Source organism: Xyrauchen texanus, chromosome 23, assembly GCF_025860055.1.
Source record: "Xyrauchen texanus isolate HMW12.3.18 chromosome 23, RBS_HiC_50CHRs, whole genome shotgun sequence".
In the NCBI taxonomy this organism is placed as follows: Eukaryota; Metazoa; Chordata; class Actinopteri; order Cypriniformes; family Catostomidae; genus Xyrauchen; species Xyrauchen texanus.
The window spans coordinates 43,038,587-43,054,210 of record NC_068298.1 but is presented as its reverse complement, the minus strand read 5'-3'; the positions used below and the strand labels follow the sequence as shown (position 1 = coordinate 43,054,210).

The 15,624-nt window shown below is 41.6% G+C and overlaps 1 protein-coding gene across 1 annotated transcript in view; it reads left to right on the top strand.

Moving 5' to 3' along the window:
* Positions 1-6,043, top strand: part of LOC127617073 (RING finger protein 148) — a 38,261-nt gene extending 32,218 nt beyond the window's left edge. The window contains exons 6-8 of the mRNA XM_052088951.1: positions 3,364-3,490; positions 4,777-4,882; positions 4,981-6,043. Coding sequence (XP_051944911.1) covers positions 3,364-3,490; positions 4,777-4,882; positions 4,981-5,002 — 255 coding nt within the window. The 3' untranslated portion in view covers positions 5,003-6,043. The remainder of the gene's footprint in view (positions 1-3,363; positions 3,491-4,776; positions 4,883-4,980) is intronic.
* The last annotated feature ends 9,581 nt before the right edge of the window (positions 6,044-15,624 follow it).

Genomic DNA, 15,624 nt, shown 5'->3' with positions numbered 1-15,624 from the left:
TTGAGGCAACACGTTTTTGGCCAGCCTCTCTTCCAAACTCACTGGGCTCCTGTGGGACCTTTCACGTTCAAGACACGGCTTGATGCAATGCGCAGTCATCAAACCAGTGAGCAGACATTCGGAAATAGCTGAAGTGCATTTCCTCGTCCATTGCACGCATCTGTCTGACAAGAGCGGTGTATTCACCATCTCTGTGTCTGGTGGTATTTAATGGCCGTCTTTTAGACAACATCAACAAACACAAAAATTCAGCATTCAGGAATAGTAATAAAGAAAAGTTTCAAAGAATAGTACAATGGCGAGCGTGTCAAGTATAAATGCCTCGAGGTGCACGCGCAGTCAGCGGAGGCTCGCGGTGCAGAGCCAGGTGAAAGTATAAACATTGCTTAATGTGGGCCTGGGAAGACATGCCGCTAATGATGACGCCACCCCACACATCACAAATCCAGGAGGGGAGTGCGTGCAGTCTTCAGAACCCGCTCATGCCTGTGCCATTCCACGGACCTGCCCCTACATTCACGGAGCCCCATTTCACTGCAAGGATGCCAGATTCCACCTTTAATTTGAACACTATTCCCCCTGGATGCTATTTTACCTATTTATGAATATTTTGTTTATTAATATTTTCATTAAATGCCTCTCTGAGGCTTGACGCCACAGCCACTGTATCTGTATCTTGCTCACCCCACCACAAATGCGAACAATTATACTTTTATTGTCAACATGAAATTGCATCATCAGAGATGCATATGTATTCTTTAACCAGAAATCAGTTATGAACCTAACACCACCCTAAATCACTGGTCGACAGTACCTGGTAGAGTATCATTACTAGTCAGCTTACATTAAGTAAAGAGATGTTGTACTGTATGCATGTATGATCTGAACAGAATTAAACAGCTCTTAAATGTGTGTATGTGCTCACCACGACACGCACTCCTCGGGGTCTCAGGATCACATGAGAATAGCCCGGACCAAATTCCAGGCACGTTTCACTGACAGCGAACGCTTGCAGGTCACCTACCCTTTTGATGGAGGTGTTTGATGGAGCACTCTCTCTTAAGAGGGCAGCCTTAAGAGAGAGTGACTTAAGCTCAGCTGACTCTAAGGGCCAAAGGGGGCCCCCTCGTTGGCCTTGCAGGACTACAGAGAGGTCCCATTAGGGAACAAGGCATGGTCTGGAGGGATTCAACATCCTGGCGCCTCTCAGGAACCTGATGATCAGGTTGTGCTTTCCTAAGGACTTACCACCAACTGTATTGTGGTGTGCAGCTGTAGCGGCTACATACACCTTCAAGATGGAGGGGGACAGCCGTCCCTCCAACCTTTCCTGCAGGAAGGAAAGCACAGACCCGACTGCGCATCTCTGGGGGTCTTCACGTCGGGAAAAACACCACTTGGCAAACAGACGCCACTTCAAGGCATACAGGCAGTTGGTCCCTGGGTCGCCCGTCTCTGGGGCGCTTCGAAGCCGCCTTCATAGTGCCTTGTCAGCCTCTCTCATCTCAACCAGGTTGAGCCAAAGGTTTCGCTCCTGGACCAACAAGGTGGACATCGCCCACCCGAGAGACCGCACCGTGACCTTCGTCGCCCAGTAGGTGAGGTCGGTCGCCGAGCGCAGTTCCTGCATTAATCCCAGGGTGGAACTACCTTTGTGCAGCTCTTTCAGCACCTTGGCTTGGTGGACTTGCAGGAGAGCCTTGGCAGGCAGGGCAGAGGTGGCTTGTCCAGCGGCTCCATAGGCTTTGGTCGCCAGGGACGACGTAAACCTACAGGCGCTAAACGGGAGCTTCGGGCGATGGTGCTCTGTGGGCAGAGGTGCACCGCGAGCACTTTATCCACTGGGGGCATCGCCGATTAGCCATTTGCCACACCACCATCAATGTTAGTGAGGGCGGGGGTGCCGAAAGATCGGGACCGGGCAGTGAAAGGTGGCGTCCACAATCTTGTCAGCTCCTCATGCACTTCCGGGAAGAAAGGAACTGGGGCGTGGCTGTGAGTGGCACCGCGGGCCCAGGAACCAATCATCAATCAGCGAGGGTTCAGGGGAGAGCGGAGGGTTCCACTCTACCACAGACGTGCTTTCCCTCCGCTCACGGCTGCCCGGGAAAGCACGTCCGTCATTTCCGCGTCAGCGAGTGACTGGGTGACCTCACCCGAAGGGGAAGCACTGCCGAGGCTTTCACGTCCGAATGGACAAGCCAGCTCTCTGATGCTGCGCTCGAGAGCTCATCACGTTCATGGTCACCGAACAAGAGGTCAAACTCGCCCTGAGATGAGCCGGTGCACCCATCCAGAAGCCTAACAGGAGCATGTGAGCATGCTGGGGAATTGTAGGTCTGTGGGGATTTACCTGGCAGAGGTGGTCCCATTAGGGTCCCCTAATCGCCCCCAGTGTTAGCTGTGCTGACCTCATACCCGTAAGTAGAAGGACCGAGGCAGGGAGCCGCTGGGTTTGTGTGCTTTCTTAAGAAAGCAAGCCACAACTACAACGTTGCCTTGGTCATGTTCTTGCAGTGAGAACATGACGCATCCACGAACGATGTCTCCTTTTATACCTGTATGTGCGGGGGAGTGGCATGCAAATACCACTCGCCAAATTTCCATCGGCCTATTATCAAAGATCAGGAGTCTTGGGCATGATGCAATTTCACATTGACCATTAAAGTATAATTGTTCACATTTTAGACACTGGATTTTGAGAAGTTTATGTTGTGATGAGTAAATAATTAGTTATTATTATTTACCCAAAGTTAGTTATTAGTTCTCAGTGAGTTAAATTTATATCAGTAAATATACTGATTAGCTAATGGCTAACAACTACAGTCATCAGATCACTATTACTTACAGATTAGTTGATTTTATTTCTACATTAGTTAATAGTAATGACTATTTTAATTATCCCCTATTCTCCCAATATAGAATGACCAATTCTTAGTAGGTCCTCGTGGTGGCACGGTTACTCACCTCAAACCGGGTGGTGGAGGACAAGTCTCAGTTGCCTCCACTTCTGAGACAGTCAATCCATGCATCTTATCATGTGACTCGTTGTGCATGACACCGCAGATACTCCGCACGTGGAGGCTCATGCTACTCTCCCCGACCCACGCACAAATTACCATGTGCGAGAACGAGAACCACTAATCGCGACCACGAGGAGGTTACCCCCATGTGACTCTACCCTCCCTAGCAACCGGGCCAATTTGTTTGCTTAGGAAACCTGGCTTGAGTCACTCAGCACTCCCTGGATTCGAACTCCAGGGGTCAGCATCAATATTCGCTGAGCTACCCAGGCCCCCTATAATTATCTATTAAGTATGAAACAGTATTCTGAAGCGTTACTGTGTGTTGCCATGTGTTTAGATGGATGAAGAGAGCAGTGAGCAGCATTCATCATCTTCATCGTTAGACGTGAGCTTTTGTCCCCCTGTAGTGATGACAGTCACGTCAACACATCAACACCACACATCAGATGTCCAGACCTCAGAGAGTGAGTCAAAGTATTTTCCACATTCACAATAATACTGAAGTCAAACCATTGAACATTGGGAATTATACAGTGACCAAAACATTTGAAATAAATCCAAATTATCTTAATATTCAGGCCTCCATTGTGTAGAATGTAGCTGTGCACACTCTGATCAATCTCTCATTTGACTTCATGAGGTGCTTTTGACAGAGTTCACATGTATGCTGCACAATCGAGCACTTATACTCCACATTCAGTCAAGTGTATCCAAACTTTTGACTGCTAATTTTCTCTCCTTGACAAGTACATCCTATTCAGAGATACGAAAATAAGAATATAAAATATAGAGTAAGAGTATAAAAATAACAATATAAAAAATAAATGTTAAAAAGTTATTTGTATAACAAAAATAAAAGTCATAGTACATATATTTACTTTTGTATATATATATATATATATATATATATATATATATATATATAATTATTTTTTTATATAACATAATTATTAATGTAAAAAATCTTGCAATTTGAGGGAAATAAATAAATTAACTAAAAACAACAGAAGCTATAGTATATAGAAAATGCTCCGTAAATGAACACTTACAGAAGTCTATATATAGACTTCTGTAAGTGTTCATTTACGGAGCATTTGTATTCTATCTAGATTCATTAAATTACATTCCTTGCTCCTAGGCACTCAAAGTTCTTTACATCACGAAAAGGGGAATCTCCTCAACCACCACCAGTGTGCAGCATCCACCTGAATGATGCGACAGCAGCCGTAGTATGCCAGAACACTCACCACACACTAGCTATTGGTGGAGAGTAGAGTAGAGTGATGTTGCCAATTCAGGGATGGAGATTATTAGGGGGCCATGATATATTAGGGCCAGTGAGGGGAATTTGTCCAGGACACCGGGGCTATACCCCTACTCTTTACGAGACGTGCCCTGGGATTTTTAATGACCACAGAGAGTCAGGACCTCGGTTTAACGTCTCATCTGAAAAAGGTGCTTTTTTACAGTATAGTGTCCCTATCACTATACAGGTGCATTAGGACCCACATTGTCCACAGGGTGAGCACTCCCTGCTGGCCTCACTAATACTTCCAGCAGCAAAATTTGATTTCCCCAGTAGGGCTCCCAACCAGGTACTGGCCAGGCTCAACCCTGCTTTGCTATAGTGGGCAACCAGGCGAGAGCTGCAGGGTGGTATGACTGATTCATTTTATACAGCATGTGCACTGATGACTAATAGGCATTAATATCAGTATTTGGTATCATAAATGTTTCTTCCATGTGCCAGATCATGTGTACTGTGGGATGGATGTTCAGACACAGCATATTTATGAGAATCCAGCATTTGAAGAAGAACCACAGACCCTGGAACATCCCAACATCAACAATCAAATGTAGGACTACAGGCAGAGATATTTACAGGATTGTTTCCAAAAAAGAATATTCTGTCAACATGTTGTTCCAAACCTGTATGACTTTCTTCCCTCTGTAGAACAACAAATGGAGAAGTTTAGCAGAATGTCCAAGCTGTTCTCTTCCATAAAATGAAAGTGGGAAGGGACCAGGACGTCACACTCCAAAAACTACAAACAACACCATACAAATATCATATCAGCTGTCAATATGATTCTATTCTGAATACTACAGTTTATTCCAAGTCTTCTGAAGCCATACAATAGTGAGGAACAGACTGAGATTTAAGTCATTATTCACTGAAAATCTTTCCTTGGAAATCTTGTATGGCAGCTTGTATTGTATTGTTTAGCTGAATGCTCACGCTGCTCAATTCATCTCCTTTTCTGTAAAATAGAAGTTAAAAGGCGTTGAAATGTATGTGGCTTCAATATCATGAACAAAAAATTATGTGTGAAATTGTTTTTGAAAAATATGAAAATGGAATGTTTAAAATATGACAACAGATTGTTGAGGCATGCAGCTGCTGGAGTCTTTCCCTTCTTGTAAGAAGTCTGAGGTTTGATATTAATTGTCTCAATAACAGATTTCTGAACAGGGGCTAGCTGGTCTAGCTTTCCCAGATTGCACTGTTTTAGTTACTATATGAAGAATTAAAAAAGACACCATTAATAATTATAAAGATTTGACTTAAATACCAGTGCTATTTAATTAAGAGTTTAGTCTTTCTATATCCTCTGAAACAATGATATAATGTGCAAACAGAACAGTTTAATGCGGTTATTCAGATTCCATTATAATAATAACAACAGTAATCCATCCATTTGAAATATGGTGTGTATAATTGTACTGCTACAGCAGATTTAGCATTTTTATCATCACACTCCATCTTTCATCATCCACATCACCGTTGCATATTTATTGATTCAGATATACTTTATATGTATAACCAACTATGAGATTGATGTTTTACTGAATGTAAAATAGTCAGAATGTATTAGTTGCATTGACTTATGCACGTTTTCCATGCCAAAACAACATTAAACATAGTTGAATATGTATCAGTCACACATTTTTTTGTGTGTGGATACACAAATTATAATGTGATTTTTTTTTAATATATAATGAATAAATCATTGTTAACCAAATGTTGAATAAATAATTTAAACTATGTCTTCATTATGTCTTCATTTGATAACACTGCCTCAAGTAAAAGCAAAAACTATGACTGATTTCCAAACTTTGACCTGTAGAAAAGATTACTGTGTAATTGTTGATGTGAAAAACAGACTTTAAAAAACTGTGCTTAGTTCCTCTTCTGTCACTCACTCGACCTTGTTTCGATTGTAGTGACAAAAGGGGTCTCTTCTGCGACTAAACCAGGTAGCTTGGCTTCAAGTGGGCCTTGCTCTCAGCCCCAGCGTCAAGTGCCCTGCAGGCGGTGTACGCCCCCGTCTTCAGGACCCCCTCTTGGACCCGTGAAGCTCCTTGGCGCCCCTGAGACGGAAGACCCGGGCAGTCAGATGTTCGCTCCGGAGCTGGTACCAGGAACACTCCGTCCCCCAGTGGAGGGCCGGGAGGGAAACCCTTGTTTTCCTTATTCTTCGTTGCCGCACCCCCTTCGGGATTCGCTACCCATATTGTTAATAAAAGATGCACGGCACCCCGGCACCAAAGTCTTACAGTCCCGGCTCCCCGGACGCAGTCATCTCGCCTCTGGACCCACGAATGTCCAGCCTCGGCAGGCCAGCGCTGACGAGTTCCGAAGATGTCCCTACAGGACCTCCTCCTCAGTCTCTAACCCGCCCCCTGCCGGGTGCACGGAGGTAGGCAAGTGCTTTGAGTCTTTCTCAGCACCCAAGACTAGGGACGCGCTTCTGCCTCCCAGTGCATTATTACCTGCCCCCCCTCATCAAAAAGATCGTCCTGTTAGTGCCCCTCACACGGAGCTTGGACGTCACTATCCATCCTGTCGCATTGACTCGGCTACGCGATTCAGTTTGTCTCTGCGGTATTCGCTACACTGCATGCGCGGTGGAAATGCCAGCACCTTACGTACAGAGGTTACAACCCTGCTACTCAGAGATGTGATAGAGCCTGTCCCTCCAGCCAAGATGGAGAAGGGTCTCTACAGCCCTTACTTCATTGTACCCACGGTGGGTTGCGGCCAATCTTGCGAGTTCTCAACCGTACTTTACACAAACCGTGTAAAGAATGCTCACGCAGAAACAAATTATAACCTGCGTTTGCATTAGACTGTTTTGCAGCGGTAGACCTGAAGGACGCATACTTCATGTCTCCATTCTGCATCGGCGTGGACCCTGCATCCGATGGCCAGGCGTATCAGTACAAGGTCCTCCCCATCGGCCCGTCCCTGTCCCCTCGTGTCTTCATCAAGGTCGCAGTGGCTGCCCTTGCCCCGCTACGTGAAGTGGGCATCTGCATACTCTATTACCTCGATGACTGGCTCATCCTGGCACACTCTCGAGAGTTACTATCCACCCACAGGGACCAGGTACTTGCGCACCTCAGACATTTGGGGCTTCAGGTCAACTGGGAAAAAAGCAAGCTCTCTCCGGTTCAGAGCATCTCTTTTCCCGGCTTGGAGTTAAACTCGGTCTTAATATCAGCGCGTCTCACAACTGAGACACAACTCCAGAGGCTCCTGGGGCATATGGCATCCTCGGCCATGGTTGCGCCGCTCTGGTCGATGCATATGAGACCGTTTCAGCACTGGCTTCAGACTCGAGTCCCGAGATGGGCATGGCTCTGCGGCACATACCGTGTGTTAATCACCCCTTCCTGCCTTCAGACTTTCAACCCTTGGACAGACCTCTGTTTTCTGCGGACAGGAGTCCCCCTACAGCAAGTGTCCAGACGTGTCGTGGTCACCACTGATGCCTCTCAACTAGGTTGGGGCCCCGCCTACGTTGGCAAATCAACTGTTGGCTGTACTCCTTGCTCTGCGGAGGTCTCTCCCGCCGATTCGGGGCAAACACGTCTTGATCCGTTCAGACTGTTATAAATTGCCAAAGCGGTGTACGCTCCCTTCATATGTCACAACTCGCCAGCAATCTCCTCCTTTGGAGTCAGCCGTGACTCAGGTCGCTGCTCGCCTCTCATATCCTGGGCAACTGCAACACGACGGCGGACACGCTTTGCGACAGGTCTCACTCAGCGGAGCGTGGAGGCTCCACCCCCAGGTGGTCCAGTTGATTTGGGGCCGCTTCGTCAGGGCACAGATAGATCTCTTTGCCTCCAATGACAACTCCCACTGCCCGCTCTGGTACTCCAAAACGGATGCCCCTCTCGGTACAGACACGCTGGCACACAGCTAGCCCCGGGGGCTGTGCAAGTAAACTTCCCCCAGTGAGCCTTCTTGCACTGGTGCTGTGCAAGGTCAGGGAGGACAAGGAACCGGTCATCTTAGTGGCTCCTTACTGGCCCACTCGGACCTGGTTCTCGGATCTCACGCTGCTCGCAACAGTACCTGGCAAATTCCCCTGAGGAAGGACCTCCTTTCTCAGGGACAGGCACCCTCTGGCCCTGCGCTCAGACCTCTGGAACCTCCATGTCTGGCCCCTGGACGGGACACGGAAGACTTAAGCGGTCTACCACCTACAGTCGTAGACACGATCAACGATCCAGAGCATCCCCAGGCAGCTTTATGCCCTCAAGTGGCATCTGTTCGCAAATTGGTGCTCTTCCAGATCTGAAGACCCACAGAGATGCGCAGTACGGTCAGTGCTTTCATTCTTGCAGGAGAGGTGGGAGGGGAGGCTGTCCCCCTCCACCTTGAATGTTTATGTTGCTGCTATCGCAGCCCACCACGATGCATTGGATGGCAAGTCCCTTTGTAAACACAACAGGTCTGGTTGAGGCTTGGGCTCCACAGGTATAGTTCCCGCTTCAGGCAACTCCCTGTGATGTATTTTCCACGAAAACTTGTCTCCCCTTTATACCCGTATGTCCGGGGGCGGGGCATGCAAATTCTGTTTGCCAACTTGACATTGGCCTTTTCTCAAGTTCACAGGTACACAAGGCTCTCAGAAGAGACCCCTTGTGTCACTACAATTGACACAATGTCTCGTTCCTTCCGTCGGGGAACGGAGGTTACAACAGTAACCATGATGTTTTCCCACTGCTTATTCAAAATGCAGGATATTTTGGAAACAATATTGTTTTATGAAACATATCGTCATTAGATAAAAAAAGTTTAATGCTTAAATTTTGACCAGCGTTTAAGTAAAAATTAAGGTAAACGTGGAGGAGATTTGGCAATTTTGTGAAATTGCAGTAATAAAGTAATGTAAATACTGTGTTTTGTTATTTTCTCTTCATGTCTCGCAGGTGAAGCTGGTATGCATGATCAGTGTTTCTATGGGAACACTGATCATGTCACTAATTAGCGAGCTAGCAACACCTGTTCCACTCTAATTCACTCCCTACTTAAACCCTTCGTGTTCTCAGTATCTTTGCTAGATTATGGTTTGATGTCAAGCAACTAACCTCACTCTCTTGCCTAGTTGGTCCTGTCTTATGTATCTGTATGTTTGCCTGCATGTCGGAAGTGTTTATCTTCCAGCTTGCTGTACGCTTGTTCTCTGCGCCCATTGATCGCCAGTTCCTACTCTCTGCCCGTGTGTTGGGAATGTGATTGCCTCCAAATCGACTGGGTGTTTTCTGCACCTCACTACGCCTCAACTGAGATTTCCTGTGGATTTGTTCCTGACTTCCACAATGCATACACTAATTTACGAACACCCTTCCCTTTGCTGCAGCCAGTGCCGGGCTCTCCAGTCTTCACCAGTACAGTAAATCCTACCATTGCTGTTAATAAAATCCTTTGAACTGTTCCTCTGCTTTTGGGTTTCTTTGTCTCGCCATGACAAAGATGCTCCTCAAGGCAGATGAAATGGTTCCAACAGAAGCTCTGTCTCCAGCAGGTGTCAGTATCTGTTAAGATAAAGCACCAGTGGAGTGCACTGATCTCCCAGTCAAGATGTTGTTGGGCCAAGTTGAAGAGTTATAAAAGTGATTTTATGCAGTCATTATATTTTCCACACAACGGTATCTTATCAGAATCTTTGTAAGGTGAGACTTGAAGAAACATTAAAACCTGGTGAAAAAATGGTTAGCTGTATACCATACACAATACAGAAGTTTGGCATGCAAAACGGAGGCACACCTCAGGGAGTCACCATTTGTAATATTAAAACTCATGGAAAACATGCACCTCTTAGAAATACATGTGCATGGCTTAAAAAAATGTTTTTGTATGGCACACTGTTGCACCCGAATTCAATTTGATGAGCTCCCAAAAACTTGATGTTTCAAGCTGCATCCTGTTCATCCGGAAGAGAATGTAGCCATTTGTAATGCCTGGTCAAAAACCTATCATGTTATTGTAGTATATGGTAAACTAGCAGGCTAATCTGTGCAATGAAAGCTAATTGAAAAACAAATTATAAATGTTTATTTCACTATCTATAGCTACCAGCTACAGTTATGTACTACATTTAAAATTCCTTATGGACATTTAAGTTCCCAGTACAAGTTGTGGTATTTATATTGTTTAATTTCTCCTGTGGTAAAAAAAAGAATAAAAAATCCAGTTTTAAATAACTAAAACCATTTTCATCATTGCACAAAAATAAGAGTAAGCTCAGATGAATGAGTTGGTTTGTATTCAGTCCTCTTACTAAAATGCATTCATTTGTGGTAAATATATCATTCCCTTGAATTATTGTCCACTCTGCTGTCATGAGGCTTCAACTTTTAATGAAGTTGATGCAGGTGACATCATCCATTCAGCAAACTCATGCTGGACATTTTGGAATTGTGTAACTCTTCCAGTTTATTTATGTTTTCCTTTATTTTGTGATGTTTGTCATATATGTTAAAGCATAACTGTTATTGGAAATGGTGTGATGGAATATTAGATGCAAAATCCAGTTCTTATTTGCTTTTACAAGTATACTATGTGTTCACCCTTAAAGATTTCTCATTTTACTTGTGTGTAATCTTACCAGATTATTATATGTTACTTGTTAATTATACTTTACCATTTATGTTTCATTTTTCATTAATTTACCTAGTTTGAAATAATTATAATTTAGTATGTTTGAATGACCAGTAGATGGCATCAATGTATTCGTTTTGAGAAGCAAAATTGACTTCCATGAAGCCTTAAAATTACAAAAAGCATCCGGCTGCTAAACATGCAACTGGTTGTATGTAATCATCATTTTTAAAAACTGTTTTATTATGTACTTACATTTAGAATAGGAGAACATACAACATTTACAAGAGGTTTAACCTTAAAATGTAATCTGTGATATCCAGTTTGTAAGTAGCTAAGGCCTAGTTGCTTATAATTTAGGAAAGATTGACTACCTTTATCTGTGCTACATAAAATATAGGGAATATTTATGTTATTTTATAATGTAAATATATTTGTTAATAGAAATAAAATCATCAAAATAAGTTTACAAATATGTTTGCTAGATATCTTTCACAGACCACTTAATGTCCATAAAGATAAAACACATAACCCTGTAAAGACATATGAAAGAATTGTCAGAAAATTCCACATTTTTGACATTAAACAGTTTTTAGTGCTATTATACAAAATATAAAAAGAAATGGTAATTTTTTTTATGTTTTATATTTAATACATTAGGCTTTAAAGGTCATTATCCTCCTGAGGCCCAACAATTCATTTTTGTGTTATTGAAGTTTTTCTACAGTGGTAAATCTTGGGGTATTATCAAAGGACTCCCTGGGCTTTTCAGAAATGCCAAATGTTTGAGAGTTTGGCCATGACAACTTCCTCTTCTTGCTCTACAAAAATGGATTGAAATGTATCACAGTTCATTTCAGCACATCAAATACAATATGAATAATAGTTGGGTTTTTTTCAATAGACAATTTTTATCATATGTATTCAATGCACCAAACACTATATTGACATATAAAAAAGTGAAATTGTAAAACTTTGCTGGGTCTCAGGAACTTATGGGAAGATGACATCATAATAGCTTGTGATGTAAAACAAAGATTTTATAATGACAGAGCGGCTGCATATATAAAAATACACAGAAATATTAGTTCATACTTTAAATATATCTTATAAAATGTATATGTCAGAATTTTCTAAACTCTGTGATCATTTAACAGTGGGCATGAATGAGAGAAATACCTCAAATCCTTTTGTATCATATTTGATATGCACAGCGTTATAGGGATAAGAATAAATATGCAGGTAAATATGTTTAAAAGCCAAAAAAGAATTAAAAAAAACACAGCACACCTGATATATTATCAGCAGGTGCATAGGAAGAAAATGTAATTGCTGTAAATAAATAAGAAAGATTCCCGCACACTACTGGTGCTGCTAACAGTATCCAATTTAAATGATATTTTTAGTTTCAAAGCCAAAATGTCATTGAATTTAAGGAATGACCTTCTTGTATTTATACTATGTATACAGTACATACATCATGAAGCAATTTTGTTGGATTTCTAATAAGGCGCTGAACAGAGTACCTATTAAAACTGGAATCACTTTGGGGTCCTTAGTGGACTGCATTGTCTGACCTACCACAGGGTGTCCTGTTAAAGGGATAGTTCACCCCAAAATGAAAATTCTCTCATAATTTACACATCCTCAAGTATGTCCTAGGTGTGTATGAATTTCTTTCTTCACTTGAACACATTTGAAGAAAAATAGAAAAATATCTTAGCTCAGTAAATCCTTAAAATGCAAGTGAATGCAGATTTCTCTTTTGAAGCTACAAAAATCACACAGTCAGCATAAACATTATCCATACGACTCCAGCGGTTAAATCAATGTCTTCTAAAGTAATATGATCAGTTTATTGAGAGGATAATTGAGAGAAATATTGAGCGAATTTTCATTTTTGGGTGATCTATCCCTTGAAGGCTCCAGCAGATGTAATTCTTTGTTCTTCTTTCAGAGAAAATAAACTGTTTTAACTGCATGATGATGATTTAAAGTAATATATACAGTAGTTAGTTCCGGTCCTCGAATCTGATTGGACAAGAGACGTTCCATGAGCACTGATGGTCTTACACAATAAGCACTCGGACGCTTCACTGTGTGTATCACTCGGCTTGTGTTTGTGCTGTTCTAAGCTAAAGTGTAAGAGTAGTGCAGATCTGTTAAGAGCTGTAATTTTTTTTACATTACATATGTTAGCCAGTAGGTGGTGGCAAAAGATAATTTTTGTGTGTAATATGAGCCAGTTAGGTGAGGTGAACATACATACAACAGCTCTTCGTGATCGCTTACTACACTACACTACTAAAGCTAGGAAATACCTTTAGATGACTTTAAACTAACAACTTCAGCATTACGGCTCATCACAGCTGAGAGACACAACAGATTGATTAATTACACAATGGGTACTGTTTAAAATGTTGTACTAATAGGGTCAAGTGAGCACGTAGAGCACGTTAACTGAAATTTTATTTGCAAAAGCTGTTCTTTATTAATTGTTCTGAAGGCGTTTATTGTAAATTGCGGTGGATTTGCTATTTCTCCGGGTGCAATGTTACTATAGAGCGTAATATTGTAGCTGATACGAGCTATTTTCTGATAGAAAAATTACGGAAATTCATCCCACTTTGATATAGAGTGCTGAAGTAAACTATTCGAGGTGTGGTGATTTAAAAGGTGGTGCCCAGAGTGGCAGCTGCCACCCTAAATATTAGCTTTGCCACCCTGCACACATCCTGGAGACGGTGCGCAATGGCTAAACCCATCCGTGTCGCACATGGTCCATAACAACGTTTTTTATTTTGAGTTGATTTAATCATAACATTGAATCTATTAACATTTTCATTTACTGTAAGCATTTCGTTGTATACTGACTGATGTTGAACCATATTCACAAACATTCCTGAAGTTGATGTATTAAGATATCTTTACATAATTATCCTCTCTTTTGGGGCCTTCAATGCTGATAATGTAATGATCTGGAAATAAAAAGTAAATTGCATAATTTACAATAATAGGAATTCCATGTACAATTACAAGATCTAACATTTGACCTAGATTCACTCCACTGACATGTTGAATAAAATCAATTGAGTTTAAAAGTTGTTCAAATTTAGCTGCTTTGCAGTCAGTGCATTCTTCAACATGAATATGAAAATCACTAACAATAAAAATCTTGTCTTAATTAGAGACACATAAAGTTAAAAGTTCAGAAAACTCTGATATATAACAGGAATCATGCTTAGGAGGATATATATAGTTAATAACAGTATTGATTGATTTTCTGACAATTCTATTGCCAGATTGTCAATTGATTCATTATTTGATTATTATTGTTAAATATAAATAGAAGGACAGTTTAAATCATGAAATGATAATAAACCAAATTGTTACAATCTCATTACAGTTACACATTAAATGGTTGAATTCAGTGATAAATTTGACATTCAACATATCAATAATATTTAATTGTGGCACTCCGTTTGGTTACTTCACTCCATGATTCTTTTTATTTGAATGATTTGTATTAATTTTTTGGCCTGCTTGAAGTAATAAAGACTTGCTGTTTTGGAAAAGTTGTTTTGCAAACTGGGAATTGAAACTTGCTTGACTTTGAGTTTATAATATTTACAAATAAGAATAATCAGTCAAATGTAAGTTATGAGCTGGGATTAAACATCTCTCAAGCACATTAAACAGCAGAAGGAATCTGTAAAAACACCTGACACCCCACACAAAAATATGAGCTTATTAAACGTTTATATATTACTTGGGTTGGGCTCTTTTCAGATTTCAAATGTATTTTTTTTCCCATTAAAACTTTTTTTCACTACTGTAAAGTGGCGTCACTGACAGAGATTGCTGTGCTAGTGTAAAGATATTCAACTAATCATAATTAATTTAATGTTGATTATTTTCACAATTGATTTTGATAATTTTAGTAATATTTAGATTTGATTAATTAGTTGTTGCAGCCCTCTGAAAGTTTAGGCATGTAGCCCATAACATTTTTCAAATGCTTAATTCACAACAATGAGTTTCAATATATTCATTAAATGAAAAAAATGTGCTACTGCAAAAAAACAAAAAACAAAAATGGATAGATACAATTTCGCACAGCTATGAAACACAATTGCCCAAATTCCACTGTCACAAGTCCAACACATTCTTTCTATGTTGTAGGGTGTCTCCGCAGAACACATCGTGTAAGGAATTGGTGAGTGGCCATCTTTCTTTCAACTGTAGAAACTGTTTGGGAGGTACTGTAAGTTTGGTTCAGAGTACTTGCATTATGTGTTTGATTCCCCGTCTGTTGTTCACTAAGGGACTTCTTTGAAGGCTGGTGAACTGCTCATCTCAGTCTGTTCTCTTACTAAAGTCTTCAAATTAAACTTAGCAATAACATGCACATAAATTACCTGTTCAAAAAGATCTTCTCCTATTTCTACCTCCAACTCTACAGGTGAACTGCTCTGTGCTGTCTCCACACAATTGGGCTCAGATGACGAAACAAGGAAGGAACTCTTCCAGATACTTCTGGGACAAAGCTTCAGTTACTGGACTGGCAATGGTGGTGAGACAAACATGAACACATGGTAAATCATTACCCAGAATCAACTAGATCCAACAGACAGGCCGAGATGTTACAGCATCAAGTGTGGCATAACCATTTAGTAAGTTGGAAATATCTAGGTTATTATT